The sequence below is a fragment of the Plecotus auritus genome (assembly GCF_963455305.1).
Source record: "Plecotus auritus genome assembly, chromosome: 1".
Taxonomy (NCBI): Eukaryota; Metazoa; Chordata; class Mammalia; order Chiroptera; family Vespertilionidae; genus Plecotus; species Plecotus auritus.
In genome coordinates, this window is record NC_137770.1 from 69,717,118 (window position 1) to 69,732,715 (window position 15,598).

Here is a 15,598-nt window from a genome sequence, read left to right on the forward strand (position 1 = left end):
CAGGAGGCCTCTTAGGGCTGGTGATGCCATTCCACCTGGCCAGCCGCTTATCTTTTCTTCAGCTAAGCTTTCCTGCAGGAGCCCAGTGCATAGGGGCCATCATAGCTGCCATATTCATTCATTCATTCTCATCCTGCCTCTCTCTGCCCCCTCCCTCCCTCTCCCCTTCTCTCCTTCTGTAACAGCTTTTTGAGATATAATTCACATATTATAAAATCCTTCCTTTTAAAGTGTGAATATTCACAGCGTTATGCGACCATCAGCACTATCTAATTTTAGAACATTTTTATCGTGTTCCTGTTAGCTGTCACCTCCCCCCTTCTCCCCTTCCCCACAGCTCCTGGCAACTGGGAGCTTTTTGTCTCAATGGATCTGCCCATCCTGGACATTTCATATACATGAAATCATACATGAGATCCTTTTGGAACTGGCTCCTTTTAGCATAACATTTTCAAAGGCTGTAGCATGTGTCAGTACTTCATACCTTTTTACTGCTGAGTATTATTCCATTGTATGGATGTGCCGCATTTTGTTTAATCATTTATCAGTTGTGGATATTTGGGTTGTTTCCACTTTCTGGCTGTTAGGAATATTTAATCCTGCTATAAACATTCGTGTACAAGTTTCTGTGTGAATATATGTTTTCCATTCTCTTGGGTGCATACTTAGGAGTGGAATTGCTGGGTCATAAGGTGACTCTATGTTTAACAATTGGAAGAATTTCCAACCTCATTTCCAAAGTGACTGTGCCACGTTACAATCCCATCAGCAGTGTGTGAGGGTTTGCCATTCCCATTGGATGTTCACAACAGCCTTCTAAGATTGGTATCATTATAACCTACAACTCACAGTTAAGGGCATGGAGGCTCAGGGAAGGTAAGTAACTTGCCCTTGACTTCCAAATGCCATGCTCTTCCCTCTGTGCCCTACCGCTGAGTAGTAGCCCTGTGTCACCCACGCACAACTGTTTCTCACCCTGGCACCTCCGTGCCTGCACCACCCTGATGAGAAGTCTTCCTGTGTTGCAGGATGTGTCCGGAAATGCTGCGTTTCTGGCCTTCACTCCTTTTGGATTTGTTGTTCTTCAAGGAAACAAGAGGGTCCACTTCATTAAATGGTGAATATCTTCTTTTCCAAGGCAGGCTTTTTACCCTTCACCACCTGGGAGGGCTGTGGGTCCCGTGTCCTCTGTCTGTGATCGGGCAGTTAAGGTTCTGAGTCCCTCCAACGCCTTGCATCCATAAATGCTGCTGAAGGTAGTGGTCTCTTCCTGGGGAGCCTGTTCTCCCAGGGGGCTGTTCCTGAGAGTCAACAGCCTCTCCAGAGGAAGAAAGGGTGTGGAGAGTTGGTTTCTGGGAACGATGAGAGGCCTGGGGCTGGAGCCAATGTTAGAAAAGCCAAGTCCCCATGAGAACCAAGACCTTGGGACTATTCCCTGCTGAGGGCCATGGCGTCTGCATGGATGCCTACTCCCTCAGCCGCTGTCCTAACAAAGGAGGGGCTCGCAGTGACCCCTGGGCAGGTAGGGGTTACCCTGTTGCTCTGGAAAACACCCTCCTCAGGCCAACCCCACTTGGGGGCACTGCCTGCTGTATCTCCTGCCCCTCTTGAGGAGTTAGGTGTCCTCAGCCTCCAAGAGTCACAGCCCCACTTTTTCCTCCCTCTCCCTCCGTCCCCACCCCCCCCCCCCCCATTTCTAGCAGCAGGAGACACTGCCTCGGCTGCAGCTACTCTGAGCTGCCACTTCTCTGCCCGTTGGGGTCTGCTCTGCCGTGTGGCTCTGGGACCCAACGCAGTGCAGACTCTGCTTGGTGATGGCCTTTGGCCCTGAGAAACCTCTCACCTCATCAAAACATGTTGCCTATTCTACTAAGCCCCTGTGATTTCTGTGCCTCCTGGGGCCTTAGACTGCCACGTCTAAGCTGGCAGCTCCTCCCATGGGCTTGGGCAGGTGGCTTTCCTTGCCCGGCAAAGCTCAGCAGGGGAGCCTGCTCCTGTCTGGTTTCCTTGGCCGTCTCCAGAAGAGCTCATGGGAACTGAGGACACAGCGGCTTCCTGACGAGCTTTCCGCTGGGGGAACTGCAGGGCATCCGTCCTCCTGTGTCCCCTTGAGCTCCCGTACTGACCTCATACATACCACCTTTCCACCCTGTTGCTCTTGTGAAGCCTGGTGATGAGGATCGGCCGAGTGCTAGTGAAACGCCTCAGACACCAGCTCCCGCTGGCCCACCCACTGTGCTCTTTGGGTGAAGATGGTGAGGGTTTGCGGTCCAACAGAGTACTTTTCAGAAACAAGACGACCAGGGTCAGGCCACCATTCTCCCTCCCAGTGAGGAGCACCTGCTGCCTGGATACAGCTGGGTGGTCTGGTGCCCCTTAGCGAGCCCAGATGCTGGGCCACACTCTGACCAAGGTAGCTGCCTCATGAGGTAGGATACACCTGTTATAGGGACCTGCAGTCCCTAATGTGTCCCTTCCCCTCCAGAAGCCCTGATGGTCACCTGGTTCTCCCAGACCCTTTTACCCTCAGTCTGCAGAAAGTCTCCCCTCCATGAGGTCTCGGCTCTAATAGATGTAAACCCCACCTCACTTCCGATAAAAACCCTTATTCTCCTGTCTTTCTTGTTGAAGCCTAGATGATCTATATGCTTGTTTATATATTAACTGATATTTATTGTCTTATATGAGAGATTGATGGGTTGGAAGGGCATTAAACAGGGAAGGAATATGCTGTGTCCTGTATTAGCACAGAATCAGCTCTCATCCTGACCCAGCCATGATTTCCAGGGAACAAGTGACCTTCCTTTGGCCCCTCAGTTTTGTCTAGTAGTAAACTGGGTGCATGGTTCTCACTAGCTTCCCTAGGATGCTGAGGGAATCTCCCTAAACACTGCAGAGTGGAAGGAGCTAAGTACAGGCACATGTGCCTGGCAAGACCTCCATGGGGGCTCAATGGGTAGAATAAGGACTCCGTCCCCAGTGAGGCTGGAGGGCCTTTGGCTCCAGAGGGTAGCCGTGTCCGGTAAATGGAAGGAAGGGAAGCATGGCCAACGCTGAGGCCTCGTTCTCTGGCTCTCAGGGACAGCCACCCATGACCCCGGTCATTTTTTCATTTTGTAAATGTAACCAAGGCTGCAAGCAGTATGTGGAGGTGAGGTCTGAGCCGTGCCATGTACAGTAACCATGTCACTTCTTCTGATTTGTGTGTCCCACGGGTGAAGTACCCCAGTATCCTGTTTGCCTCTTTTACTGCAGCCATTCACTGGGCTGGTGGCTTCAAGGATTTTTCTACAAAACCCCCTAAGCCCCTTTCCTGGTCAGTACGCTGCATGACTGTTCATGTAATCTGTTCTCTCTTTGGTATGTTGTTCCACCCCCTCCCTGAGATCATTTGACATTTGTCTGCACTCAACTGCATTTTCCATCCAGTGGCACAGTCACCCGAAAGACTCAACTCCCTCAGAACCTGGTTGCATTGTCTTTCATTATTTGCTGTATCTTGAACTTTGGCCTCATCAGCTACTGTGGCATCTTATGTTTGATAGTCCCATCTAGATAATGCACCTGTGTTATGAACCAAACCCTAAAATGGCCCAGCACCACTCTACCGAGACTCACTTCCCATGCCAGTGCCCCTTTCCCAGCCACTGTTGGTGAGCCTAAAAGCCTCCTGTCACCCTATTAAGAGTTTGACCAGAAAACTGTGGATTGAACTATTTCAACAACTGTTCTCTAAGGCCTCTGCGCTGCTGTCTTGTTTTAGTTCTGATTTTGGCTAAAACTGTGTCTGTGCCTGGAGCCCCTTCAAGTTGGGGTGGGCTGTTGCATCTGCAAGACGTGACTGTGAACAGGCAGCCCACAGCGAGGTGACTACTGCTGTCTTTGTGCTTCTAGGAATGAGGTGACCAAGCTGAAATTTGAAGGGAAGACTTTCTATTTATACGTAAGTCAGAAAGAGGTGAGTGCCGGCTTCCTTCTTTTCAGGGAGGCTGGGGTACTAGGATGGTTCCTGACGGCCAGGGCTGAACCAAAGTGCTCCGTCCAGGCAGAGCTAAGCCACCAGCAGGCTAAGCCAAGACCAAGGTCCAGGCGTGGAGGTGAGGGAGGGAGAGGAGGTGAAGCCCTGGAACATAGGGCTTCCCCAGGGATGCTGCTGACGCCCAGAGGTTCCATGCCTCCAGAAAATGCAAAATAAAATTCTTTTGCTTCCATATGAAAATTCCAAGATAATAAATACAAAAGAAGAAAAGGACCATTTTAAATGAGTGCCACCTTCTCTGGTGAGGGCTTTCTTGGTTCAGTGTGTGCCAGCTGAGACTTCCTCACTGGCCCTGCCGGGTGTGAACTTACACAACTGAGCTCTGCCCAGGGATCCCCAGACCTTCTCTTCCAACTAGCCAGCGGCCAGGCAGCCCCTTCCCCATCTGCAGCCTGGGAGAGTCATGGGAGCCCCCAGAGAGCTCGGGGGTCAGTGTCCTGGTCTACGTCACCCTTCACTTCTCCACCCCCACTCAGCTGTTTCTATGTGGGTTTTTGTTTTTTGTTTTTTTGTAGGAAAAGAAAATTATTCTCACATATTTTGCTCCAACTCCAGAAGCCTGCAAGCACCTCTGGAAATGCGGAATTGAGAACCAAGCCTTCTACAAGTGAGTAGACAACACAGGGTATGGGACCGTCATTATCAGAGCCAATGCGGGAAAAGCTATTTCAGAGGGATGATGGACAGGAAGCTTTCAGAAATGAGATGTGAGATGACGAGGCTAGCTTCCTTATAAAACTCAGACCCCTCGCCAAAACCGGTTTGGTTCAGTGGATAGAGCGTCGGCCTGCGGACTCAAGGGTCCCAGGTTCGATTCCGGTCGAGGGCATGTACCTTGGTTGCGGGCACATCCCCAGTAGGAGGTGTGCAAGAGGCAGCTGATGGATGTTTCTCTCTCATCAATGTTTCTAACTCTCTATCCCTCTCCCTTCCTCTCTGTAAAAAATCAATAAAATATATTTAAAAATAAATAAATAAATAAATAAACAAACAAACAAATAAATAAATAAATAAATAAATAAATAAATAAATAAATAAAACTCAGACCCCTCTTTGGGTGTCTGGGTGTACCCCCTGGAGGGACAGAACTGAGATCTGGAAAAAGTGTTTCAGTAGAGTTGCCTAAGTTGTGATGTCCTTGGACAGCCCTCTGTGGCAAAGCAGTTGTAGGTTTTCAGAGTAAGGCTTGGACCAGGAAAAGCCCATAGGTGCCTGACTCAAATCAAACTGGCCCCCTGGAGCCAGTCGGAGCCCTAAAGTAGCTCAGAATACAATAGCTCCACGGAGCAGGCTCACCCAGAGCAGTTCCCTAAGCCTTAGAGAGACCCTGGGCCCATACCCCAGTGAGTGACCTGGTGCTAAGATGGCATGGATTCTAGCCCTTCCTGGCGTGTCAGTGCCAGAGGTGTGGCCAGGTGCCCAGGAGCCTGGGATGGGGTAGCGGGAGGGGGGCAAGGACTCGTCTGGTTCTGAGAAGCCCACTTTGGACCAAAGACAAGATCTTTGCTTACTAAAGGATTTTGTCAAGTATTTGAGGGGTTTGTGCTTAGTTTTCTTTTCATAAAGAATATATTTTTATTGATTTCAGGGAGGGAGAGATAGAAACATCAATGATGAGAGAGAATCATTGATCAGCTGCCTCCTGCACGCCCCCTACTGAGGATCAAGCCCACAACCCAAGCAGGTGCCCCAACCGGGAATCAAACTGTGACCTCCTGGTTCATAGGTCAACGCTCAATCACTGAGCCACCACGGCCGGGCTATGCTTACTTAGTTTTCTTTAAGAAAGTGGTCATAAAGGTATCAGGGAGCAAAGAAATAGCCCATTGAGAAACTGGAGTGATGCCAGATAGAGTATGTTTCACCAAAACCCTTGCTCTTGTTTTGGAAATAGAATGCAATGACTTATGCTTTAATAAGCTGTGTCTTAATCAGGACAACGTAAGACAAAAGGGTGTAGTGTATGTTCTGCCGGATAGGCCATTGTTCGCTCTCCAGTAACCGGAGGAGAGAGCAGAATTGCTCTAGGCTTTGGGGTCAGAATAGGGGACGGAAGTGGGGATAGCATCCTTCTTCCCAGTGAGCAGACTCTGCTACCTACTGGCTACTCTGGGATGCTGGCCAGCAGAACTGGTCTCCTCCCTGTTACTGTGACCACAGCCCCAGACGTTGTTTCTTGGGCAGGCTTTCTGAACTGCTTAACAATTTCTATGCATCTGATACAGAATCAAGGATGAACTGAATGGATGGCCTGAATTCTAACCTGAGTTGTCTTTATTCTTCTCATCAAAGAAAAGACTCTTGGAAAAGACTTTTGCATGGTCAAAATTTCCCTCCTGTTCAGTCCCTGGTATCCAAGGGAAGCCAAGCAAACATTTCAGCACCATTTCTGGAGGCCTTTACTTTTCTATCTGTGTCATGGGAACAGAACTGTGCTTCTGAACCTTTGACCGAACTCAGGTTCTGAGTCTTTCCATTTATAGACCTCCAGACCTAGTTAGCCCTGCCAACACCCACAGTGGAAACCAAGGTCGTCCTTCACTGTTTTTCATTAACTACTCGATGTTCTAATTAGTGTTAGAAGTCAGATCCCCAGTTATGCCAAGTGTCTAGCAGCGGCTACTTGGGCCTCTGAGCATCTGTCATTCGCAGATTCCTGCCAGTGCCCAGTGCTATGGAGGGAGCCAGGTTGGACTCAAGAATGTGCTCGGGCAGGAGGGCAATGGGCTGAGCTCACAGAGTCCTGAGCTAGGTGGGGCAGGTGACCCTTAGGAACTGCTGTTCATGGACTGTGAGGACAGCTTCCTAATATTCACTGCCCCCTCGCGGTAGAGGCTTCAGACCTTGATGGGTTCCTGGCAGATGAGCAGCATGGGCACCCAGACATGTCGTGGCTGAGTTGGGTCTTGGGAGACTTCACTCTGGGCAGCTCTGCCTACACTTCCTTTTCTAAGTGGGATCAGAGAAGTCACCTAAAAGGACGTTTCACAGTGCCCGTGGCCTTCCTGAGTCTCCACATCAGCTATTTCTACAGCCTTGAAAGGGAGGTTAATGGGCATTGGGGATGAGAGAATGGTTCCAAGTTTAAATAAGTGATGGAACTTTTATTGAAGTTAGGCTAGCTTCTTCATTTCAGAACTTCTCAGAGTCTTTAATGTGATAATACACTTTAGGGCTCTCCAAGAAGGAGATGAAATAGGAAGGCAGTTACCTAGACATGAACGCGAATCACCAAATACTAGGACTGGAAATGTCTCCTGAGGCCACAGAGTCTCAGCTCCATTAGTTTATAGGTAAGAAGACAGAGGCTAAAGAGAAAAAACTCTGCCTAGCTGAGATCCAGTGGGTGGCATTCTATTATCCCCCCAGATTATCATCCTTAACATTTATTCTCAGTCTCCCAGGTGAACCCCTCACGCTGACATGAAAGTGGGGTTCAGCCCTAGTCAGTTTGGCTCAATGGATAGAACATCAGCCCACGGACTGAAAAGTCCCCAGTTCAATTCCGGTAAAGGGCACACCTCTCAGTTGCAGAATCGATCCCCAGCCCTGGTCAGAGACATGTGGGAGGCAACCAATTGATATCTCTCTCTCGCTCTCTCCCTCCCTTCCACTCTCTCTAAAAAAAATCAATGGGAAAATATCCTCGGGTGAGGATTAACAACAACAAGAAAGTGGGGTTCGATATGCCTGTCCCTGACACTGAGGCCGTGAACACAGCCCTCAAGTCCTAAAGGAGAGTCAGAGACCAGCAGGGCTGTGAGGGCCTTCTTGCTGTGGAGGTAGCTGGGAATGCGCTATTTGGCCTGGGAGACAGTTGCAGGCCGTCTGTCACACAGGACTTTGCCTTGCTGCAGGCTGGAGAAGTCGAGCCAAGTCCGCACAGTGTCCAGCAGCAACTTATTCTTTAAAGGGAGCCGGTTCCGATACAGGTAAATAGTGACAGTAAGTAACCATTATGAACCTATTTTCAGACCCTTCCCTCCAGAACAATGACTCCTTCCCCTTGAGAACAAAGAAACTGGAAACCTCCAGAAAAGCCTGAGGTTCCCATCAAAGTCTGTCTCCTAGCCCAGTGGTCGGCAAACCGGCTCGTGAGTCACATGCGGCTCTTTGGCCCCTTGAGTGTGGCTCTTCCACAAAATACCACGGCCTGGGCGAATCTATTTTGAAGAAGTGGTGTTAGAAGAAGTTTAAAAAATTTGGCTCTCAAAAGAAATTTCAATCGTTGTACTGTTGATAGTTGGCTCTGTTGACTAATGAGTTTGCCGACCACTGTCCTAGCCCTTTGTTCTTTCCCTCCTGCAGCTGGGTCTGTAGGGTTTTAAATGAGTACCTTCTCCTCCTGCCTTTACAACAGCAGCACAATAAGAACTGTAACAGTAATTCTTCTCATGTCTGTCTAAAGATTTCTCTTTTTTTGCAATATTTTTGGAACATCCTGGACAATGAGGAGTCATTCCTAAATGAGAATGAAAGATCCAAAAGACTCCAGAGATAGAGGGCTCTCTAAGATCAGCTGTCGGGACATCTTAGGCTTGCTTGCAGGGGTAAAGTTCTCTGTCGGTGGCCTAAACACTGCGAAGGGGTAGGCCAGAGGCTGTTTCCCAGTTCAACCGAAGTAATCTGAGGGCTTGGAGAGGAGACAGTCCTGGAACGCTGTCTCACTTCTTGCTGCTGTTTTATTATACTACTTACAGTGGCCGAGTTGCAAAGGAAGTAATGGAGTCGAGTGCCCAGATCAAACGGGAGCCACCAGAAATCCACAGGTAGGCTGCCAGGGGCTTCCCCTAAAAGTAGTTCCAGCTCAGGTCCCAGGACTTCATAAGAGCCAGCAGTTGGAGTAAGGTGAAGATTCTGGCCACAATGGCTTCCAGAAGGGGAAGGAGAACAGGGCAGAAGTGGTGAAGAGACCCATCCAGTGGAGTGGAGAACGGGGAGAGCGGGCTAATGCAGACAGTACATCAGATCCAGGAGACCTTCCTGGGTAATTCTATACTGTCCTCCCAGGTCCTGAAATTGGTCATACACCATGGAGGACATGTCCAAGCAGCAAAATTTCATTGGTTGTGGAATCAATTCATTACGAAAGCCAGGGATAGCCCCACACCCCAGTTACACCCCTCGTAAACTAGTTCTGAGATCATGCTTCATGCATACATTTCCAGGAGCTCATCTCCTAGAACCCAATGAGACCTAGAAAGAATATGATTGGCCAAGAGAGCTAGGGTCTGTCAACCAGCCTGACCTCTGGGAATGGGAGCATTACTACCTGGCCCTTTACACAGAGTCCCCTGCCACCTCTGATGGGAATCAAGGGAGGCTGCCATATCCATTTTCGGGAGCACTGATTATCCCGGGGCACCATCCTGCTCAGAAACCAGTGGCACCATTGCCACACTAAAGGAAGGTTCTGGTGGGTCTGGGATATAAGGAGTGTCTCTGACTGGGATCCAAAAGCAGGTATTAAAGATTTTTTTAAAAACAAAATAAAACTTAAATGACCAGACAATTGTAGTAGCCACTCCTCAACTCGGAGTCCTGACCACAGCTATCTGTACACTAAGCTGTTCTTTTCCTTTAACCTCAGAGCTGGGATGGTTCCCAGCCGCAGCTGTCCCTCCATAACCCATGGCCCAAGGCTGAGCAGCGTCCCCAGGACTCGTAGAAGAGCTGTTCACATCTCCATCATGGAAGGTAAGCATGAGCTCTGGAGATGGAAGGTAAGATGACCACAAATTTCTCCGAGTTGTGACTTAGACCAGTTCCACTCGGGGACCTTAAAAAGAAGTGAATTTGCATTGAAGACAACAGCAAGTTTCTCCGATGGTAGGGAGGAGGTTTCACCCAGCGATGGGCACACAGGCTGGGTGTCAGGGGAAAGGGGATCCCCTCCAGCCCCACTGAGCTGTATAACCCAGGAGGGTTGTAGATCTGAGAGTATTTGGGGTAGACCTTTGGGAAACAATGCATGTGGGCTCTACCAGGTTCCACGCAGTTCTGAAATTGCTTTCCATCCAGAGGCTTTTCACTTTTTTCCAGATCTGACCAATTTCCACAGCTTAAGTGATCAGAGTGGCCTGGGGCAGTTAACCAAAAAATAAAGACTCTTGATTCTGAAGCTTTCCAACAACTGCTACCTCCTTTACTTCAGTGGTAGAAGCCTGCCCTCTTGCTATCTGAATTCTTTAACATTATCTTAGGAAACCCAATATGCCCATCTCTCTCACCCTTCGGAGTAGGTGGAGGTAGAGAGACAAAGTCTGTGTATCTTCAGAACTAGATACCCCAGCAGCCTGAGGCGATACCACTCCCTTGTCTGGGCACTTAATGCTGTTAGGAGACTCTAAGAATAGTGCCCTCCTGCTGTTGTCCCTGCCCAGTTGGTCCTGCAGGCTGGATACAGGTGTACAGTTTTCATTCCTGATGAGGACGGTTTGTAGGACCTCAGATCTCAAGCAGCAGGATTATTTCAAACTTGTTTCTGTCTTGGAGGCTGGGGAGGGAAGGCCCTTTGTCTTTTCTGAGCGAATGCTGCTTGTTAATGAAAATCAAGTTAGAAAGGACGTCTCTCTCGGGGAGGACCTCTGGTTTGTGTCACTGACTCTGCATCACCAGAGTATGGTTTCCTGGGGGTTGAGAACCTTGGCTGGACAACCACCACCAAGTGCCTTAATTATCTGAGAGTCTTTGTTGTTCCATTTGTAAACAAGGGGCATCTTCCTAGCCATGGGTTGCAAGGAAGCTGGTGTAGTGCCAAAGCACGCCTGGGCAGGCAGCCAGCCCAGTGCAGAGCCCTGGTCAGGAAGGCCAAGATGAGATTTTTTTTTTAAATATATTTTATTGATATTTCACAGAGAGGAAGGGAGAGGGATAGAGAGCTAGAAACATCGATGAGAGAGAAACATCGATCAGCTGCCTCCTGCACACCTCCCACTGGGGATGTGCCTGCAACCAAGGTACATGCCCCCGACCGGAATCAAACCCGCAGGCCGACGCTCTATCCACTGAGCCAAACCGGTTTCGGCCAAGATTTTCATCAGAGTTCTGCCGTGGACTTTCTGGGCAGGTTGTTTACCCTCTGAGCCCGTTGCCCCCACTGTAGAGTGGGTGTGAATGTGGAAGGTGCCTTGTAAACTACCAAGTATAATCACTATGCAAGGTATGGAATTATTGAGGTCCGTCATCAGACACGACAGCCTGAGTCTATCCCCCTGTCAGGCTGAGCAGAACGGAGTGTGGCTCACACTGTCCCTCTTCTTTTGGGTGTTCCCCTCAGGAACGTGGAATGATTTTCTCCTCCTCTTTTGAGGAAATATAACTTTCTCCCCCTATGGGTCCCCTCTTCCCATCTAAGGCTATAGCCACCAGGTTCATCCCAGCGGAGGATGGGACACAGCCCATTTCCAGCCCGAGCCACTTCCTCACACTTCAGAGCCACTCGCCCAAAGCCCAATGTCTGTGTAGTTTCAAACCCTGAATTTTCTGAACAGACCTGATTCCCCTGCCCTCAGCACTGTTCCCTGCCCTCTCTGTCTGTCACCCTCTGAGAGGTCTAGGGCCCTAATACGGGCCTCAGGGAACCAGCTACAGGCTGGGAAGCATGACTTTTTATGGCTCTAAGTGCTTCTGACTGAATCCAGTCCCCTGATAACATGGGCCTCTCGAGCTGCTCCTTCTCTGCAGCTCAGCCTGCTCTGCGGCTCATGGAGCTGACCTCCCGCCAGCACGGGAGGCACTGCGAAGGGGCTGCCATGGGCTGAGATCAGCACAAATCTTTTGTCCCTAGCTAGTTTTCCATCCTTTCCCTCTGTATCTCCCTGCCTGGCTGGTTTCCATGAAGAGATCAGCTGGTTTCCACTGAAGAAGTATCGGCTTTCCTAGGCTACCATGGGGAAGAGTCTGATTAAGATTCACACCAGAGTCCGCGTTGAGCTCCGGTTGACTAATCACTGCCTTCGGCCCCTGAGTGTGCGCATCCTGAGGATGGGGCCTCGGCTGCAGGGTAGGCTCCTGACCGCTGTGCCCCCGAGCCCACTGGGAGCCACCTCTGGGCAAGGCAATCAGCTGGAGCACCTCCAAGGTAACAAAGACAGTTCTCTGTTTTGCTGTGCCACTCGCCCAGATCCCACCTGCAGCACCCACCCCATCCCCCCAGAATAGCAGGTTTGATGGAGGGGTGAGGCAGGTGGTGGTTTACAGTGACACCTGAAGTTCTGTACAGGACTAACCTGACAGAGGGGTGATAGAGGTGAGGTCTGTTGAGGGAACAGACGACTAACATTTACAGAGTAACTTGGTTTGTCAGACATTACTAGAAATGCATACATATCCATTATCTTGTTTACTGAGAGCACCAACAATTCAGTATAAAGTGGCTGCTGGTGTCCCTCTAATTCGTGCTTTCTGATGTCACAGACTTTGTCTCTCTCCTTCCCCGGCTTAGGGCTAAACTGCAGGCCAGGCTAAGCTTGCACTGAAGTGGCTTCTGGTTGCTAAGCTGGTCAGACTTTGGAAGCTCTGGCAATCAGAGCTGTCCTTGAGGGGACAGCCCCATGAAAGGGTATGAGATGCCCTGTGCAGGGGGGCTGAGGCTCCAGAGAAAAGGGGGCCAGAGGAGTGTCTGGGAAAGGAGCTGAGCCAACACCATGTGTAATCAGGGCCTGAAGGTTTCTGTTTTATCGGGGATCCCTTACACACTCGTAGGTACATATTCCTCAGGCTGCATGTGCACATGGGGAGATCGGGGAGGAGTGCTGGGGAAGCAGAGACCAAAGGAGTGTCAGGAGCACTGAAACAGGGACAGGCTCTTAATGTCACATTATTGCAGAACAGTTTCATGGACAGTTAGGACCTAAATCTAAGGAAGGTGCCGGCTGTTAACTTAATTCATCCTGCCCACTGTCCCACTCCCCATAATCCAACTACATGATCATTAGCACCATGAAATAGAAAGATGCTTGGATTCTCTCCTTGCCTTTGCCATTAGCAACCAACCAGACTTTAGGAAAGTTCTGTAACCTCTCACCCCCACTACTTCATGGAGTTGTTAAAAGATAAAATGAAAGTGCTTTAAAAAGTTTAAGCCATTACACAGATTTAAGATTTTAGCATAGGAACAAACAAAATACAGCTAGGACCATAAGGAGACCGCTGGGCTTCTGAACTGGCCCTGAACCAGAAAACTCCCCTGTCAGCTGGTTCGGTCAAACCTTTCCCCGTCTGGGGCAGTCGGAGTCCATTTCAGAGCACCGGGAGGGGACTGGCTTCTCTTGTCACAGGCCACAAAGGCAGGGAGAGCCACTCTGAGACCGCCAAGATGGCCAGGAATGGGAATACAGATGCTGGACCTGAAACAGGACGCTGTTCCCTTGGCAGCACTGTGATGTGAGCCTCCGGTGACTCTGAGCCCATATCCTCTGGGCTGTTGGGTTGTGGGAGTGACTGGCTCCTGTTTTTCCCTACTAGAGCTTTAGCCCTGGAAAGAAATGCTCCATCCAGGAAAATAAAGAGATAATGGGTAGTTTTAGGGGCCACAGACCCTTCCTCCTAAAAAACGTAAGAGAATTTCCCCCTCACCCGAAGTTCGCTCTGCACTCCAGAGCGTCTGAAATAGGGACTCGGCCTATTCTGGACCCAGATCATCCTAAGGTGAAAAGAGAGGAAGCTGGCCGGGGCTCCTCCCCTTCTCCATCAGAGAGCGCTCAGGAAGAGCAGATAGGGTTTTCATGTCCCACAGGGTCAGGACAGATAGAACTGGGAGGCTGAAGACACCGATAGCAACTGCAGAAAAGATGCCTCATGAGCTCAAGGAGCTGTACGCTAGGCTGTTAAAAGGACACTCAGCTCCAGAATCAGCATTAGATGAGGCCCAGGCAAAACAGTCTTATCGTCCCCACTCCTGCCTCTCAAGGCCCTCAGTCCAAGAGGCATACCTGAGCTCCCTGAACTGTGGCCCCAGTTCTCCATCAGGGATATTCTGCGTGAATTCAGCCTCTTTCCAGTTGGGGCTAAAACCAGGCCCAGGACACCACAGGCAGGAATGGCACAATCTTTAACAAATGTGGCCAAAACTATAAACAAAAAGAAAAACAAGTGTGCGCTGATACAGAAAGCCTACTCACGTTCCTTTTGCCTTCCCAGGCCTAGAGTCCCTTCGGGACAGTGCCCATTCCACCCCTGTGCGTTCCTCCTCTCATGGGGACACCTTCCTGCCTCACGTGAGAAGCAGCCGGGCAGACAGCAATGAGCGAGTCGCCGTGATTGCAGACGAGGCCTACAGCCCTGCAGACAGCATGCTGCCCACCCCCGTGGCCGAGCACAGCCTGGAGCTGATGCTGCTTTCCCGGCAGATCAACGGGGCCACCTGCAGCATCGAGGAGGAGAAGGAGTCTGAGGCCAGCACCCCCACTGCTGCAGATGTGGAGGCCCTTGGGGGAGAGCTGAGGGCCCTGTGTCAGGGGCACGGCAGGCCAGAGGAGGAACAGGTGAATAAGTTTGTTTTAAGTGTCCTCCGTTTGCTCCTTGTGACCATGGGACTCCTCTTTGTTTTGCTCCTCCTCCTGATCATCCTTACCGAGTCTGACCTTGACATTGCCTTTTTCCGAGATATCCGTCAGACCCCCGAGTTCGAACAATTCCACTATCAATACTTTTGTCCCCTCAGGCGATGGTTTGCCTGCAAAATCCGCTCAGTGGTGAGCCTGCTCATTGACACCTGAGAAGACATGACTCCTCCTAATAACTAGCCAGGTGGACCAAGGAGCCCGGCTACCCATTCCCAGCAATGGGACCCATCGTGGAACCATCGGCACATGTACCAAGTCCTCCTTTCATGACTCAAAGTCCACAGCCTAGGAGGGTTGTTTCCCAGAAGAAGGGGATAGGCTCATGCCCTGTCTAAACAAACTGGGAAAGCTCATTTCCTTCAGAGGTTCTCTCAAGAAAGGCTCGGCGACTCTGTTTCTCATCCTCCCAATATGCAGGATAACTTTTGCTTTGAATTTTGATTTTTCATAGATATGTATTATTTTGAAAGTATCAAATAAAAATAATTTATTTTATTATTACTAATTATCACAGTAGTGTCACCTAGCAGATGGGACACTAGTTGAAGACTAGAGAGCTGTTGTCTTCTGTATTCTGCAGGAGCTTTTCTACTGGGTTCCAGTAGACTCATCACTGCAGCCTCAGTGGGGCAGACCAGGGGTCTGGACAGTGAATACATCTAAGTTTTCTGGCCAGACAGAGCTTTTTAAAAAGTAAACATCCATGTAGAATGATTAAATGAAAAGTTGCTTCTTATGATGGTCTGAGTTGGATTTTCTTTTCCTTTTGTTTTTTTTCAAATCTGAGCAGAGTGGGCATCTGAAGGGACCACCGCTACAGCAGCAGCAGCAGCAGGGGTGGGGTAAGTCTGTCCCCTTAGACTAGATCCTAGTGGGCGTCACCATGAGTTTTATATAATGGACTTGACTTCTGTGATTTTTTTTTTTTCTTTTCGGAAGAACCTTAAGACTTTTATAGTGCTCCAGAGACACTAGATGAATTGAGTCGTAC

General features: G+C 49.7%; 1 protein-coding gene across 5 annotated transcripts in view; it reads left to right on the forward strand.

Moving 5' to 3' along the window:
• FRMD5 (FERM domain containing 5) overlaps positions 1-15,598 on the forward strand; it is a 310,436-nt gene extending 294,838 nt beyond the window's left edge. The window contains exons 8-15 of one of the 5 annotated variants that reach the window (XM_080674440.1): positions 1,029-1,117; positions 3,895-3,958; positions 4,555-4,646; positions 7,897-7,971; positions 8,740-8,808; positions 9,630-9,736; positions 14,183-14,526; positions 15,398-15,598. In XM_080674440.1, coding sequence (XP_080530566.1) covers positions 1,029-1,117; positions 3,895-3,958; positions 4,555-4,646; positions 7,897-7,971; positions 8,740-8,808; positions 9,630-9,736; positions 14,183-14,526; positions 15,398-15,472 — 915 coding nt within the window. In that variant the 3' untranslated portion in view covers positions 15,473-15,598. Of the gene's footprint in view, positions 1-1,028; positions 1,118-3,894; positions 3,959-4,554; positions 4,647-7,896; positions 7,972-8,739; positions 8,809-9,629; positions 9,737-14,182; positions 15,348-15,397 lie in introns of those variants that run through there. The other 4 variants (XM_080674438.1, XM_080674439.1, XM_080674436.1 and 1 more) reach the window with 4 other exon arrangements.